This window comes from Lagopus leucura, unplaced genomic scaffold, assembly GCF_019238085.1.
Source record: "Lagopus leucura isolate 7727_CA_CO unplaced genomic scaffold, USGS_WTPT01 Super-Scaffold_100029, whole genome shotgun sequence".
NCBI classification, from domain to species: domain Eukaryota; kingdom Metazoa; phylum Chordata; class Aves; order Galliformes; family Phasianidae; genus Lagopus; species Lagopus leucura.
Genome location: NW_024962280.1, coordinates 713,161 through 728,919, shown reverse-complemented (window position 1 = coordinate 728,919; position 15,759 = coordinate 713,161). Strand labels below are relative to the sequence as shown.

General features: G+C 44.7%; 1 protein-coding gene across 1 annotated transcript in view; it reads left to right on the top strand.

Annotated features, from left to right (window-relative positions):
* GPR149 (G protein-coupled receptor 149) overlaps nt 1-15,225 on the top strand; it is a 77,938-nt gene extending 62,713 nt beyond the window's left edge. Inside the window, exon 4 of the mRNA XM_042881194.1 lies at nt 12,763-15,225. Coding sequence (XP_042737128.1) covers nt 12,763-13,335 — 573 coding nt within the window. The 3' untranslated portion in view covers nt 13,336-15,225. The remainder of the gene's footprint in view (nt 1-12,762) is intronic.
* The last annotated feature ends 534 nt before the right edge of the window (nt 15,226-15,759 follow it).

Here is a 15,759-nt window from a genome sequence, read left to right as displayed (position 1 = left end):
GAGTCCTCATTGGAGGAATCCTATCCTTGTCAGGCTGATGTCCTCTGTCAGCAACAGCAGGATCAGGGAGTTCCTTGGGTTGGAAGCACTTTTGTTCTGCCATGACAATCCTTGTTGTTAGTGCCCATGCTGAGAGTCTCTGCTTCAACTTCTCAGTTGGGTTCAGCAGTAAAAAGATGGGAGAGAGAATTGCCCAGAATTGCCATTTGTGGAACGACAGGCTGAGACTGGATCCAGCAAAAGGACAGCTATTATCTCATGTCAGAACACAGAGGAGAACTGCCAGCTTCTGTTTTCTGTAGTCACTATTTGTTTAAGAGCAAAAATGTCACAACAGCTGTTGCAGGCTGAATGCTGAAAAATGTTCAATGTCTTAATTTTAAAAGATAAAGATTGTTTGTGGTTCCCTTGTCAACTGTTTGTTAGCCTGGCAGCGAGTACGAAGTTTTCTGTTTCCTAAAAATCTGATGTTACCAACCAAAGGCCAAACATGGGCGTGAGGTGCCCACGTCTAGTAGAAATAGATGTGCAGCAGCTGCTTGTCCCTGTGGAGTTTACATGCTGCTCTCTTCACATACTGGGCTCTGGAAAACATCTCAGGGTTGTCTAAGGACTGTAAAAGGACAGTGGTGCCTTGTGTTACCTGCACCTGCTGTGGGTGCCTTCCATAGGCAGTGGTGTTTGTGCTCCAGTTTGAAATCTTGGTCTGCATTATAAATGTACACACTGATCTGGCAGCATAGATGTAGACCCGTTCTCTCAATAAACCGGTGTGGTTTTGTGTGCATGTAAGGACATCATCTGAATGTTTTAGATGTGACGTAGTCACAGTTCTGTACTGTTGCTGTAAATTGGCTAAGGTACCTGAAGGGACAGTTTTGCAAGTTTCTCTTGGTGGAATCTAAAAGCAGTCAGGATCAGCTTTCAATTCATAGTGCGTGAGCAGCCAGAAAACAGATGTCCAAGGATGAAAATGGAGGATGTTAAAATGTTTTTAAAATATTTTATTGCTATTATGGTTTAAGGGAACCACATATTCTGGAGGCAGTGCTGAGCTAGGGGAAACTCGTGCTTTTGTTGCCTTTTCGGCAAAACTGGAGCTTCTGATAATCTTTCCAACATGTCAATTCAGTGAACTCCACAGTGGGTGCAGCTTCTCCCTGCTTATCTGGCTTGTGACACCTGCTGCTACCTCAAACCTTCCCCACTAAGGCAGAGCAGGAGGCCGGAAACTAGAAGCCAAAGCCAGAAGCCAGAAACCAAAGCCAGGCTGCCCAGCCAGGTGTTAGGTGAGCTCTGAGGGTTCTGCTGTGCTCTGTGCCGTTCAGTAGATGTTTGGCATTACACTCCATGTGAAGGAAGTTAGATCTTGCATGAAGCCCACAGCACAGGAGCTGCAGAGCGCTTCAAGCTGGAAGGGACCTCTGGAAGTCAATTAATCCATCTCCTGCTCCAGGCAGGGCAGACCTGAAAGCTAGAGCAGGTTGCTCAGACCCTTGGGCGTAGATGAGATGTATAAGATGTATTTCGTATTCAATAGCAGAATCCCCTCTCTTTCTGAAGAACACAACTGTATAAATTGAGCCAAAGTAGGAATTTGTTTGATATTTCAGATTCAATTGATCATCCCTTTCATGAAAAATCAAATGCTCGCTCCCTTGCAGTGTGCAGTGATGAACCACTGTTTGTGGGCAAAAGAAAATGATGACTGAACCTGTTTTTAATCTCCGAGTTCTTCTACCCTGCTGTGTGCCATTATCTCCCTTTGGCTCTCCTTGCTGTAGTTTCCAGACAGGTTTCCTTTTCCCATTTCCCATGGCTGCCGTTTCAAATTGCTAGACCTGTGACTTTGCTCTGAACAGATAGAAGCATCTTGTTGGGAAGCAGCTGGCAGTGACTGCGTGCGGCTGGCTGCGTGTGCCCCGGGGTTTATATGTCGCTTTTGGACAGACTTCTTGAGTACTTGTGTTACAAGGAGTCCTAACTCATCCTTTTCTGACATTTTCCAAGTTACAACCCAGTGTGCAGTTGCCAGGCATTAGGGCTCCTATGGCCTAAAAGTTCAGGGCTTCTAAGTTACAGATCTCTTTCTTTCTGACATTCAGCACGAGCTTTCAGAGTGTCACAGTGCTGTCATTTGCTTTGCTGGTGAAAAAGGGCAGTGTATGAAATTCCTGCAAGCCTTCTAAAAAGAACTTCAATGCACTTCTCAGATATATGTTGGGTGAAAGATCGCTTGGGGCCAAACATTAAATTAGGTGGAAGCCTTCCCTTTGGTTCAGTCTGCCAGGAAGTGCCCGAGTATCTAAGAAAAGTCACTTTCTCCTTGTCTCACCATCATTCACCGTGTTAAGGACAGAGACTTTCTCTGGCATTTATTGGTCATGTACTTCTGCTTGCTTTGCCAATTAAGCTTGCCAACTGGGGAGAAGATAGCATACCTTCCCAGGAAATGGATGATTATCCTAACAGGATGAAAGTCCCTCATCTTCAGTAGTTTCAGATTGTAAGTGCTTGATAACAGAAATAAGTATAGATGTGCTTATTAGAGTACTTCCAGCTTTCTGTTCAATAAGCAGAACTTGTAATAACTTAGAGTAGGAGGAAGAATAGCAATTACAGATAAATTCTCTGTATAGCTGCAAGTGGTGTGCTAACTGTGTTCTTATGTGCTGAATTTCTACATAGCAGAGGGTACAGGGAGTCAGCTTGAGAACTTAGTGCAAAAACATATAATCATAAAATCATAGAATTGTTTAAATTGGAAAGGAGCCTTAAAGTTCATCTAGTTCAACTTCCCTGCAGTGAACAAAGACTCCAGCAGCTCAGTCAGGTGCTCAGAGCCCTGAACAGCCTGACTGTGAGTGTCTTCAAGGACAGAGTATCCACCACCTCTCTGCAACCTGTGCCAGTGCCTCACCACCTTTATTGTAAAAAAACTTCCTTATATCCAATCTAAATCTCTCCTTCTTTAGTCTGAAACCATTTCCCCTTGTCCTGTCACAACACATCCTGTTAATGAGTCTGTCCCCTTTGTCTTACAGCTGCTTTAGGTACTGACAGGCTGCTCTCAGGTCTCCCCAGCGCCTTCTCCTCTCCAGGCAGCACAGCCCCAGCTCTCAGCCTGTCCTCTTAGGAGAGGTGTTCCATCCCTAGGATCGTTTCTCTGACCCTCCTCTGGATGTGCTCCAACAGCTCTGCATCTCTCCTTTGCTGAGTACTCCACGTCTGGATGCAGTAGCCCACGTGAGGTTTCACAGCACAGAGCAGAAGGGCAGGATCACCTCCCTGCTGGCAGTGCAGCCCAGGATACATAACCTCAGTCCCTTTGAACATACTTGTTGAAAAAGGGCAGTGATTTGTCCTGCAGGAGATCAGAATGCGTTTTTCTCACACAAAAATTCTATATCATTTCTGTTCTACTGCCTGGTTTGAAAGCCTTTAAAAATAGATGAGTAAGTACCAGCAAATTTAACAGAATCTAGTGTAGTTACAGGGAAAAATACATTCCTTACAGAGTTCACTGATGTGCTTTTAGCTTATGAACACCCCTTTTTATTGGCTTTTGTGAAGTATTTGTGTTAGAAGTGGCCAAACTCCTAACACAAATACTTGGGAACACGAATGACAGGTGGCGAGGAGGGAAGGGGAGGAAGCAGCCACTCATCTCTGCTACTACAGAAAATCCATCTTTGAACTTCTTCTGTAACGGTTTTTATCCATAGTGTATCACAGTTCTAAAGAAATGTAGCAGTTTCCTTGGCTCGTGTTGGCCTTTCTTCCAGATACATTTTCGCAGCCAGGCGCTGATAGGTAGCTCTGCTGTAGAAGTCCTGCTCTCTGAGCATGCAGCAGGACCTCCATTTCAACAGAACAAAACCCGAGGGCAGCTGGAGGGCGACATGAGAGCTGGGTCCCTGTTACTGAGAAGTATGTGGAAGGAGCAGCATGGCATAATACATGTAAAGTGCTTGAATAGAACAGAAAGTGAATGGGATGGAATGGAACAGCTTCCTTGATTTGGGAGGGACCTGTGAAGACCGTAACGTCCACCTGCAGTGAGGACATTTTTCTGTAATGCTGACTTAAATATTAGGTGACTTTGGATGATAGACTTGTCTTCTTGCATGTTGATACTTGAAGAGTTGAATGTCACCTATTTCCTTTTCTCACCTCTCCCCTCAAGCAATTTCCTGCTGTGTCATGTCCATTTTTTTCTTTCTTTCTCTAGTACTTTCCTGTAATTTTACTCAGCCCTTTCACTTAAAAGCTGTCATTTTGCCTTTGTAGCAACATGGGAAAGGTGAGTGCAAAAGGAAAGCCTCCATAAATCTTGTCTTGCTGCAGAGCTTGCACATGGCAATGACTGTGCTGACAAAATGAAGGCAGAGGTGGGAATACTGCATGCATTGCTGTGCAGTAAAACAGTGTTTATAGGCAAAAAAATCCTCTTGGGCTGCGTTGTCAGGGTAGGGACATAGCTGGGTTTTCCCCTTTATCACTAATGGAAGTCAAGAGGCTGAACCACACACAGTGCTCTGGAGATATGTCCCTTTTTTCTGTCCCTCAGAGCCATGTTGTACGTTTCCTCCCAGCTCTGTGTCTATAGCAGGAGATTTTCAGAGGTGTTAGATGGTTGTAATCATCGTACGATGGTTTTCTGTGGTATTCTCTGAGTTACTGAAGAAATGTTAATCCTTGAGTTTCCTATTCCTCTGTCCCACAGAGTAGGCATTACACACTGGCTAGATTAGCCCTGTGTACAGGCCACTGCTCAGAACTCCAGAAAGCTGTGCAGCGACAGACCTGCTGAAATCTTACTGAACTCTGGCATGATTTCCATCGTATTTGAAGGCAGCTTGTGCTACTAGGTGTAGGCAATGGCCCGGAGAAGGAGTGCATCTCTACTGAAGAGTGAGCAGAGCACAGAGCTCGAGGCGCTGCTCCATCACCTGGTACAGGTACAGCTGCAGAGTGGCTTGTGGTGTAGCAGGACTGAACCATTCAGCTGCGCTGTGTTCAAGCATTAATGGTGCAAGGCTGTGTGCTGGGCTAAAACTTCATCAGCTACTAGAAGTGATCACTAAAAGGTAATTAGTTTCAGCCAAGTGGGAATTGGCCAGTATTGAGGACTCCGAGGTTCAAAATAGCACAAGCAGTGAATCTTTGTGAGAGACTTCATCTTTGCAGATTTGAAGTAGTTCCCCGATCCCCACTGGGAGATAAAAGCACAAAGGTTTTCTGGTTAGGCCCAGCCCTGCAGTGGCTGCAGCCGTGGAGCTCACCTGTCGCCCAGCTGGACAAGGGCTGGGTGAGAGGAGAGGGCTGCTGGTGAGGGGAGCAGGACCTGGGGACATGAACCCAGGCAGCGTCCCTGTGTAGCTTTGGAAGTGGGGAAGTCAGAAGCAGGTGTGGATGGGTCCTTCGGTTATTCAGACATCATCAAAATAGACAAAAAAAAGCCTGGCACATTTTATCAAAGTTTGTAAGTCGCAGACGTGGTTATCGGGTGCTTTGGATCAGCCCCTGAGTGCAGGCATTACAGCTTTTAGTAAATACTCCATTATAACTAGCAGGATTTTGTCACAGTCTTCACAAAGCTGTGATTACAAGAGCTGCTGGTATTTCAGACGTCCAGTGCCAACAGCCACTCCAGTACTTCATGGGAAAGTAACTCTTAATGGAGCTGAATGTTTTTTAGTGCTGGCTGCAGGGAAAGGCACAGCAGCTGGCCGGCACCACTCACTTGCCTGAGATGATTGAGGGAAACGAGATGAGAAGTGTTGCAGCAGATGACATTTTGTTCAGTATCTGAGCAGCAGGCACCTTGCAGAAGGCTGCCCATTTTTATTCATGGTTTGAAAGCAGAACTTTTTGTCCTCTTATTTTCAGACCATAAAGAAGCAGTGAGAAAGGTATTAATCACTTTGATTAGATTTTTGGACAGTAGACTGCCAGAAAATACGTGTGATGTCTTTGATTTTCTGTTGAAGCTGTGTGCTGCTTGGAAGATGGTACTGTCATGGAACATGCTGTAGCTGGTTGTCCTCTCACCTTCAGTTCTGGGAGTAAAGTTTGGCTCCGTCAGTGATTTCTCTGGAAGGAAAATGGCATGAAAGGAGAATGTGGCAGTGTTTCTTATTTGATACCTATATAGGCCAGCTGTGATTGAGAGGGAGGCCAAAAATTGTCATTTCTAAATCTCTCTCAGCTGCATTGTTGAAGGTTACCTTTAACATCTCATAAAATAGCAGTGTATCCCCCTTTCCTGTCCATAAATGTGCCATGTATGTTTTTGCCTCTAGTTAGGAACCTTCAGGCAGTGGAAATCTGCCAGGCTTACAATCTTTATAGGCTGAATTTTTTCTTCCTTTTGTGGTTTGCCTCAAGCAAACTCTTTCAAAAGACTCTATGTATAGCATGTATGTATGTTCTCTGCAGAGAGAATGGGGAAGTGTGCACATCATTTCACTTAGGAGGAGTCAGTGCTGTATCTCTTTGTGTCTGGAGTTTGAAGTTCTTTTAGCAGTGATAAATGTGCAGGGTCTGTCTTGCTCCAGGTAGGCTGTAAACATTCCAGTAAACGATGAATGGACTTGAAGATTATATTTGCCTCCCATCAGCCATACAGCTGCATCTGTGCTAATTTATGGCGACGTTCTCATCCTGTATCTTCAAGTAGTGGTTGGAATCAATGTAGCATTTCTCCATCTTCTAACTGCTGCAGGAAGCTGCCGCTGGCTGATAGCAGTGCTCTCTCCTCAAGGGATCCTTGTATCTTGAGTCTAATGCCACCTAATGGAGTAGGAGTAATAAAAGCTGTTCCAGTAAAGCCAGTACATTCTAGGCTAGCAAGTTCTCCATATGTTAAGGGCTTGTGCTTTTCTTCACCACGTTTGTTGATCACTGTATTTTCCTAGAAAGCATAAACACATTCAGGTTAACTTTGCAGTGCCTGCTGCTCAGCAGAAGGGCTCTTAGAGTGGTGCTTGCAAACAACCTCAGAACTTTTTCTAAGGGTGGCAGTACATAAATGAAATAAACTTCACCATGTGTGGAGAAAAGGGCAAGGCTTGGTTTTGCAGCTGCTACAGAAATGGGAATTAACGTGAGTGTATCATCTCCCATACAGTACTGAAGGACTGCCTTGGGCTCATTTGCTTCAGGCACAGACAGGTGAGTACAGAAGTTCTGAACTCAGTGCTGGTATTCTTTCTTATTCTTACCTTGGGTGCCTCTGTGGTGTTTGGGTCCAAGGCCTGTCCAGATGGGGCGGACCAGTAACAAATCCAGGCTTTCAGGTCATCTGAGGTGACCTTGTCTATTCTTGTCATACTCTGAGTTGAGTCTAAATTTATTGCAGACAGCCTCTCAAAGGGCAAGTCATCGTAGTAATTAATTTTGGAAAGAGGAAAACTAAGGCTCTGTTTTGAAATTAACAGAAAACACATTGTCTCTGAAAGGAAATGATGGAATCTTTACTGGAAATGTTCTGAAATCAAACTTTTTTAGCTGGAGTCCATATTCCATCAAAGTCATTAGGAATACAAATTCATTAGAGCTTTATTCATAGTACTGACATTTTTGTCTGGGAGGCAGCGTGGTCCCATGGCAGTGGTGTTGGACCAGGACACAGCAAAACGTGCCTCCTGCTCATGGCCCTGCACTTTGCTGCTCAGCAGCACTGGGGGACGATTCCTGCTCTGTGAGCTCACTTCAAAGCTCTCCTGTCTTTCCCAGAGACAGATGTGCACTGACATAAGCTCTGCCTCCCTCTAATGCTGATGGTACACCTGTCCTAGTGTTCTAGTGCCTGTGACTCATGGAATGATTAGCACATCTACCAACTAACTTACGCTGGAGTCAACTGAAGCAGCTGAGAGGCTGCAGGAGTTCATCGACTGCCTTGTGCTCCAGCGGCTGCCGTATGAAGCTGCAGCTCTCCCTCCAGCCCTGTGTTACACTTGGCAGTTTCCTGAGCACATCTCAGGTGCTCTGAGGCACCTCACGTAGCACTAGGCAGCCAGGCCTGGGCAGCTACAGCAAATGTTGGGTGTCTGTTTTGAGGATGTGTCCTTTTCACATAGTCAGAGAGGAGAGCTCTTACCTTAGGTGCACTGGAGTATCTTCCAGGTGTGCTGCTTCCCTTGGATCATGTTGCAATTTCAGGCTGTTAACACGCTTCCTTTCTTTCCCCCGTTAACCTTTCTTCTCCACTGGCCTTGACAGTAATGCAGTGGCAACTTATTGTCATTAAAATCAAACTGGGCTGTGGATGACTGGAGCCACCACTCAGGTCATGTAAGTTGCTGAACAGTTTATTTATTTTTGATTTCAATTGCTAGCAAGGGCTTCCTAGCTAAGAACTTAATTCTGGAATAGAGTCACCTTTGGTCACAGGAAAGGAAACACTGACTGATAACCGTCTGGAGAATGGAGCTGTGAGGCTTTCCTTTGCCTGCTCTGGCAGGGATTTGCTTCATGGAACAAATATTAACAAGAAATCCTGGGAAGTGTACACTTAATCCAGGCACTGAAAAACTGGGACCACTGAGTTTAAGCTCAGTAAGATGTGGTTCTGTCCCTGCGCAGGCTGAAACCTCCCCTGTGTCAGGGTGCTCACCTGGACCTGCTGGAATCAGCCAGGATGGGAGAGGAGAGCCCAGCCTGAAACTGCAGTGATGCTGCTGAAGGTTTGCCTCGTAGCAACCACTGTTTTCTGTCTTCTGTGAAATCTGGGAGGTGGATGATTTGATTTAATAACGAAAGCATTTGCTTTATCAATTATGTAGAGATTTCTCTGTTCGGAACGCATCGGCACTCCTTAAGGAACAAGTACATTTGTGATTTACCTCATTGTAATTTTTGGTCTTGGCTTGTTGAAAAATGCATGTGCTGGTACACGTAGTCCTCCAGAGAGAGCTCTGTCCCAGATTCCAGCAGACAGAACAGCCCGCGGCCACCTCCAGCAGGAGCAGCACAGGAGTGTGCCCTGCAACCAGGCACAGCGGGAGTGAGCTCACAGAGCAGCACCAGGCAGGGCAGCTCCTGTTGGCAGGGAGCTCGGGGTGAGCGTCACAGCCTCGGAGATCCTGCAGCACTCCTGAGTGCTGAAATGCGTGGGAAATAGAGTAAACAAGCTCACAAATTACCACCTTGATGTTTCTGTGATGCAAACCTGCAGAAAACAATCCTCCAGAGGGAGAATTTGGACTTAGTGCTAGTTTGTAACTTCCATGAGACTGGGCAAATCTTAGGAGATTCAATTAAAGCCAGCTTCAGCATAGAGATGGCAGTTCTGGCTTACAGAATGTTTTGATTGGGGAATACCATGATTTTTTGAATTGAAACATTTGAGCATTTCCGACCAGGAACCCTTCAGAACTACCAGAAATGAAGACAGGTCTTCCATCTTGACATACACTCTGACAAATCTGTAGTGTTTTATATAGCAGAATGTAACCTTGCAGCAAAGTAATCAGTTCTTATTTAACCTATTTTTTCATATTCTTTTGATGTCTTTCTGCATAATGTAAGTGCTTTTTTAGACAGTCCTTCAGACTCTGAGCTTGATTAACTGCCAGAAATGCAGACACGCTTAACTGACCCTGCAAGGACTTCCAGTGTTGATTGCTGAAGCGAGGTGGGCTGGAAGCAGAGCTGCAGGGCTTGTACCCAGCAGTCTCTCAGTGTCCAGGGAAACACCATTTAAATGCATGTTACCAAATTATTCTATCTGTGCTCAGTGTGTTGCACTATCAGAGAAACTGAACTTGCACCCCTGTGAACACTGCTCAGAACACTTAGCAGGCTTTGCCCACTTGATCTTATCCAGATCTGAATTTGCTGCTCTGTCCTCTGGTGGCATTAGTAAAGCATCTGGGGTGGAAGATGAGTGGACAAGAGCTTCCTAGAGAGAAAACAGAGAAGAAAATAGTTTCACTTACATATTTCCTGGAGGAGTGATCCTGGTTACTACAGAAAACATAAGTGACAGCACTGTGCTTTTAAAAAGTGCCCCATTCCTTTAAAACAAGGGCTGCTGGTGCCTGCCCTTAACAGAGCTGTTCTCCAGGAGCCCCAGTACCCCACCAGTGACTGGGAGCTAGCAGTGAGATGCTGGAGCTGACAATCATGTCTGGGTTCTTTGCTGCCTCAATGCACAGCACAACTGTTGTCTCCAGAACTGCGTATGAGAAGAACACTTGAGCACCGTTTCTGTCTGACAGATATGTTGAGGAGACTAATACAACTTTGATTTCCTTCCAGCAGGGCAAGCCAGCTGCTAGCATTTTGTCAGCCAGATTTCTTTGTCGAAGGACCGTGTTAAGGCACAGTCTGGCAAGATTTTTGCACGCAATGAAACCTATTTTCCTTCTCATGCTCTTTAGTGAAGGTGAGGTAATGTGTCACTTGATGGAGCTGTGTGGTTGTAAGGTCTGCCTTGTTCTGTGGAAGTCTCATCGCAGCATTGCCTTTAATAATGAGCAAGTAATTGCTTTTCCCAGCTCCCCAAGAAGAATTTCACCTTTCCAGTACCTGAAATGTCTCTACTCGCTTTCTCAGTATTACTGGAAAGGAAACATAAGCAGGACTGTTCCAAGTGGAAGAGCTCTGTTCAGCGCCTAAGCAGTGCTCACACTCCTCCCTGCTGCCAGTATTAGACCTGTTTTTCCTATTCCTCCTCTTCCTTCTTCGTATTCACACTGTTTGCACAGGATAGGTCAGTAAACCAAGAGGACAACACTGGAGCTTCTGCTTCCAAGGGTGTGCTCAGTGATTCCCTGTAAACAAGGGAAGACTGCTCCTGTTTGTAGGGTTTTTGTGAGCTATCTTCTGTTTGCAGGTAGATCTGTCCCAGCATCCACAGACAAAGAGACATCCCTGCTCTCCTAGGCAGCTGTCTCCGTCTCATCTCAGCCCTCCCTTGCACTGTACAGGAAGAAATATGAGTGCTATCCAAACTGTTCAGTGCTTCAGACTTCCACATCCTGATAAATCAACCATTTGTCTTCCTCTGGTTGCTCCACTCATGTCATGCTTTGCTATTTTTTCACTTTATCCCATGATTGCTGTACTATTTTTTTGTATTCCCAAATCTTCCAGAAGGGTCTGTGCTGCTGAGGAGGGACCCTGTGTGTGTCTGCATAGAGAGGAAGGACAGGAGGAGGAAGTTTGGCCTCTGTTTGGTGATCTGCTCCTCCAGGCAGCATGGAAGCACTGCAGCTGGAGAGGGAACTGCAGCACCGAAGGAGTACACTTGCACTCCACATAGCAGTGATCTGGGGATACCTGAGGTAGATTTAACAAAAGCAGCCCTGAAAGCATCATAGCAAGAACAGTGCAGAAGTGTGATGAGGGTGAATCACCTTGTGGCTGGCAGCTTTTCAGTGCCTTGGGTGGGAAGTTTCTGCCACTTGTCCCAGTTTCAGCAGTCTCTGTTGTATGTTTCTGTCTGACCAGTGCAGCCCTTCCATGTGATCTCCCCTGTCCCAGACCAGTGCTTCCACTGCCTGCCAAGGAATGTGCCTTTGGCAAAGCTGAGGTTTGTTTTAATTGTATTTCTTTAGTGGATAAGAAGTTGGTTTTGGATGCAAATCCTTGCACCTCTCAGTAAACAGTCAAAGCCCAGTTGTAGCAGAGTAGGTGAGGATGAGCCTGTTTGTTCTGCAACATGCATCACTGAATGGCTGACCTCCACAGTTAGAAATGCCAGTCTGTAAGGTGAGGAAGAGAGCAGGATCTGTCCTGCAGCACTGTGAACAGGAGCACATAACAGCTGGCCTCTGAGTGAGCAACCACAGTCCACACAGGAGCAGACTGCTTCTGTTCTCCACGTAGGCACACGTGGTGATTTCTTTGTGTAATGACTTCATTTATTTACAGCCTCTTGAAACTTCTTTCATTGAAACTGCTGGAAATTCTTTGTTTGAGGGTGATCTTTAGGACTGCAGAGCTGTAACTAAATTTTATCTCTATACCTTCAAGCGTATGAAAATTTCTCTGCTGATAATTCAGCTTTGTACTAGAGAGAAATCCATATTGGTGTCTAGGACTTGTGTGAAACGTGGGAGGGAGTGAGACCTGGACAGACCCTCTGACCACCACCGTGGTGAAAACTCCTACTATAGATTTCCTATTGATACTATACTTATTTCCATCATAAAAATGATAAGTATACATATGAAAAAATTGTTGAATGGTATCTGTAAAGCTGTTTCAGGGATTTTAGCTCAGTTGCTAGGTGGCTCCCAATTCAGTTAAGTGCCCAAGGGAGACAGGTGCTGTCAGCATGGTGTCCAGTTGTTGTGAAGTTCTCTGCTGCCATTTCTCTCCTTTGCTGATTGAATGGAGCCTCAGGAGATCAGCATGTCAGTTGGAAGTAAGCAGAAATTAAGTGAAGACACTTGAAGAGGTCGCTGCTGTTACTGGCTAGAGAGCTGCCTGCTAATGCTGGCTGTGTCATTGTGGACTGGCTGCAATGAAATGTTAACGCTGGACTGTTACCATAAGGAGTCCATGAGCTGTAAATGACCACAGTCACTTCAGACTTCACTCCTTATACTGAAGCTCATGATGATGAACACTTTTTATATTCTTCAGTAAACTGTACAGCTAACTTAAATACCGGCTTCCTAAAACAATGCAGGGAAAAGCCTACCACAGTAAAACAAGTGAACAAACTGAGCGTGACTGGTTATTTGTAATAGATGCTAGCTTCTGAGGTTAGCACTAGGTAATGGTCCTTCTTTGTCTTTTCAGCGATCAGGTGGGGCCTTAGCTATTCCTCTGTGTGCATTTCAAGGAACTGTGTCACTTCAGGCACCCACAGGAAAAACTCTCTCCTTGTCTACCTACGAGGTAAGCACTGAAGGACAAAAGATAACACCCACCTCAAAGAAAATCGAAGTGTATCGATCTAAAAGCGTTGGTCATGACCCCAACCCAGAGGAGTGTCCTAATTCATTTGCTGACACCAGTGTTAAAATTCATTTAGAGGTTCTGGAAATTTGTGACAATGAAGAGGCTCTGGACACTGTTTCCATCATCAGTAATATCAGCCAGTCCTCCACACAGGTAAGATCTCCATCCCTACGCTATTCACGGAAGGAAAACAGATTTGTCTCATGTGATTTAGGGGAAACTGCTTCCTACTCACTCTTCATACCATCAAACAATCCTGACAGCGATATTAACATAACAATTCCAGACACGGTGGAAGCTCACCGGCAGAACAGTAAAAAGCAGCACATGGAGAGAGGTGGTTATCAGGAAGAAATACAGATGTTGAATAAAGCGTACAGAAAACGGGAAGAAGATGGCAACAGCAATTAAAAGACATTTAATCTAAACATTTAAACTGATTCAGGAGACATTGCTCCTCTTGACTCAAGTTACCCTAACAAATGCAGTGCCAACTGTTTTTTTGGGTTTGTTTTTTCCTAGCATATAAATTATTTTTATTTGGGTGCACTGTTAAATAGTTAACATTTACAAATGGGAAAACAAATGCTTCAGTGCTTTGCAGCTTTGTGTAATGAAGTTCAACTTATTTACATATCTCTTTATTTGAGGAAGACTTGCATCTGAAAGGAATCCTAAATAAAGTCTTAAAAGACAACCTTGCATGCTTGTTGGCATCGGGTGGTCTTTGGGAAGCCAGAAAATGAGAGAACAGCTCTGCATCCATGAAGATGTAACAGGTTTCAGTGATTGTTGCCGTTCTCCTGCTGGTGTGCCAGACTTGAAACATTTACTGAAAATATGTAGCACAAGCCTAAGACTAAGCCATGCATTTGGTTAGGGATTGTATGTGGCCTACATGGTTTAATTTTGCACTGCTCCATACGTGATTGATACGTAATGTCTCTGTAAGTGGCCATTGTATAGACCTTTGAATGTGGGGGGCTGAAATTTTAGCATGCACATCTTACAAGACCAACGCTGTGAAAATGTGTTCCCATGGCTTGACATTTCTTTCATCGAGTGTGTCAGATGTTGGATGATTTTATGCTGCTTACTCTAAAGTCTGCCATTTTCTGCCTCCTTGATCTTTTAGGAAAGGGGACAGGGCTGTTCAAGAAGGCCAAACTTAGAGACCCGGCTTACCTGTTGACCTCAGCTTGAGGCTGATTGCCCACATTAGCTTTCTGCCCTGGAGCACCTTCTGGAGGAGCCTATCCTTATGCTGCCTTACAGGAAACCTAGAGTCCAATCGCAAGCCCTAGAGCCCAATCAAACTAAAGCCTGTGAATACACTGTTTCTTGTCACATTCGATGCTAAAACAGTGAATGAAGTCCTTAAGTCTAATGCTTTTTGATGAGAGCTCGTTTTCTGAGATTTTGTCATTCATTTTAGCTAGACAGAAATAGACTTCAGCAGGGCTTTCAGAGGTTTGACTAAAAGTTACACCACTTCTTTAATTAATAGATTCAATTTTCAGTGAGTGACAACATAATAATTTAGGTGTTTGCAGTCACCCTGTTATCCATTCAGTGTGAGCATAGAAAAGTAAGAACAGCCCTATTTAGCATTCCTTTATGGACTGTGAACAGGTAGAGCAAAAGGGCCAACAAGCTCAGCTTGTGTTCAGTACGGAGATGTGGAAAGAACAGGCGATTTGCTTCTCACTTCACCACCACAAAACAGGCCTGCCATGATCACTGTGTGACAGTGATGTGGAGCTCAGGACAGTCAGGGTCACAGACTGCAGGCGGCTGTGATGGGGATGGGTCGCTCTGTGCCAGATGTGCTTTTCATGTGCTGCTCTTCCAAGGTGAAAACAAAGGTTCTCATAGGATTGTCTCAAGGCTCTTATTACCCCTCGATGCTGTGTTACACTTCAGATTTAACAAGAAACTAGAGTAGATGGAGCAATCAGAGCTAAGTCTATTGAATAGTTTATATCCATGTGCATGCAGCACAGAGACATTCTGCTGTCCCTGGATGTATTGCTTTGTTTTGTGTTTGTAGGATGAGCTCAGAAAGTTGCTTTATAGCAACAGACGTGCTCAATCCAGAAGAAGGTTGTGAGGGAGGATGCAGTGCATCACTGCCTCAGTTTGGTCACTTTCTCTGACAGGCACAGTTAGGTTGTGTCCAGGTTTGGAGGCATTAAAAATCTGCATAGCTGTGACCCTGAGCTCGACCTAATTCTAGAATGTATTCTTGCTGGTGTGGTAAATACGTTTTCTTTAATGAGTCTGTAAATTTGATCATGTATGAATGTCTGAATGTCTGTATTTTATTTTAGTGACTCACATCATTAAACATTTTAAAGTGTCTGGAAGCCCAAGTTGTAATTACTCAGTAGATAACAGCTAAGAGAAAACTCCTGGTTCCTGTATTTGGTAATTTTCAAAGTGTCTTCATTTATCACTTTATGAAATGTATTTAGATTTACATTTTTAAGTGCTTATTTTGTAATAGCTTTTAAGAAAAGAAAAAAAAAAGGCTTCTTCCTTTCCTCCTCTGTTTATCCTGCCTGAACTTTTAATGTATTTCAGTGACAGCTTGACATTTGAGGGCAGTGTTTGTCAAGGACTGTTTGAGGGTGACTTGAAAGAGACCTCATCTCTGCTCAGACACCATAGCAACTGACTGAGGAAGTCCCTCGGAAAATGTGATCTGCATCAGCCCCTGCCCTCCCCCTGCTCTTAGGAGCTGGGCTGTTGAGTAATTCAAAGGGTAGAAAACAAGAAGCTTCAGAAGAATTTTTGAAATAATCTTAGGTAAGCAGTGTATCCAGTGCGTTGGAG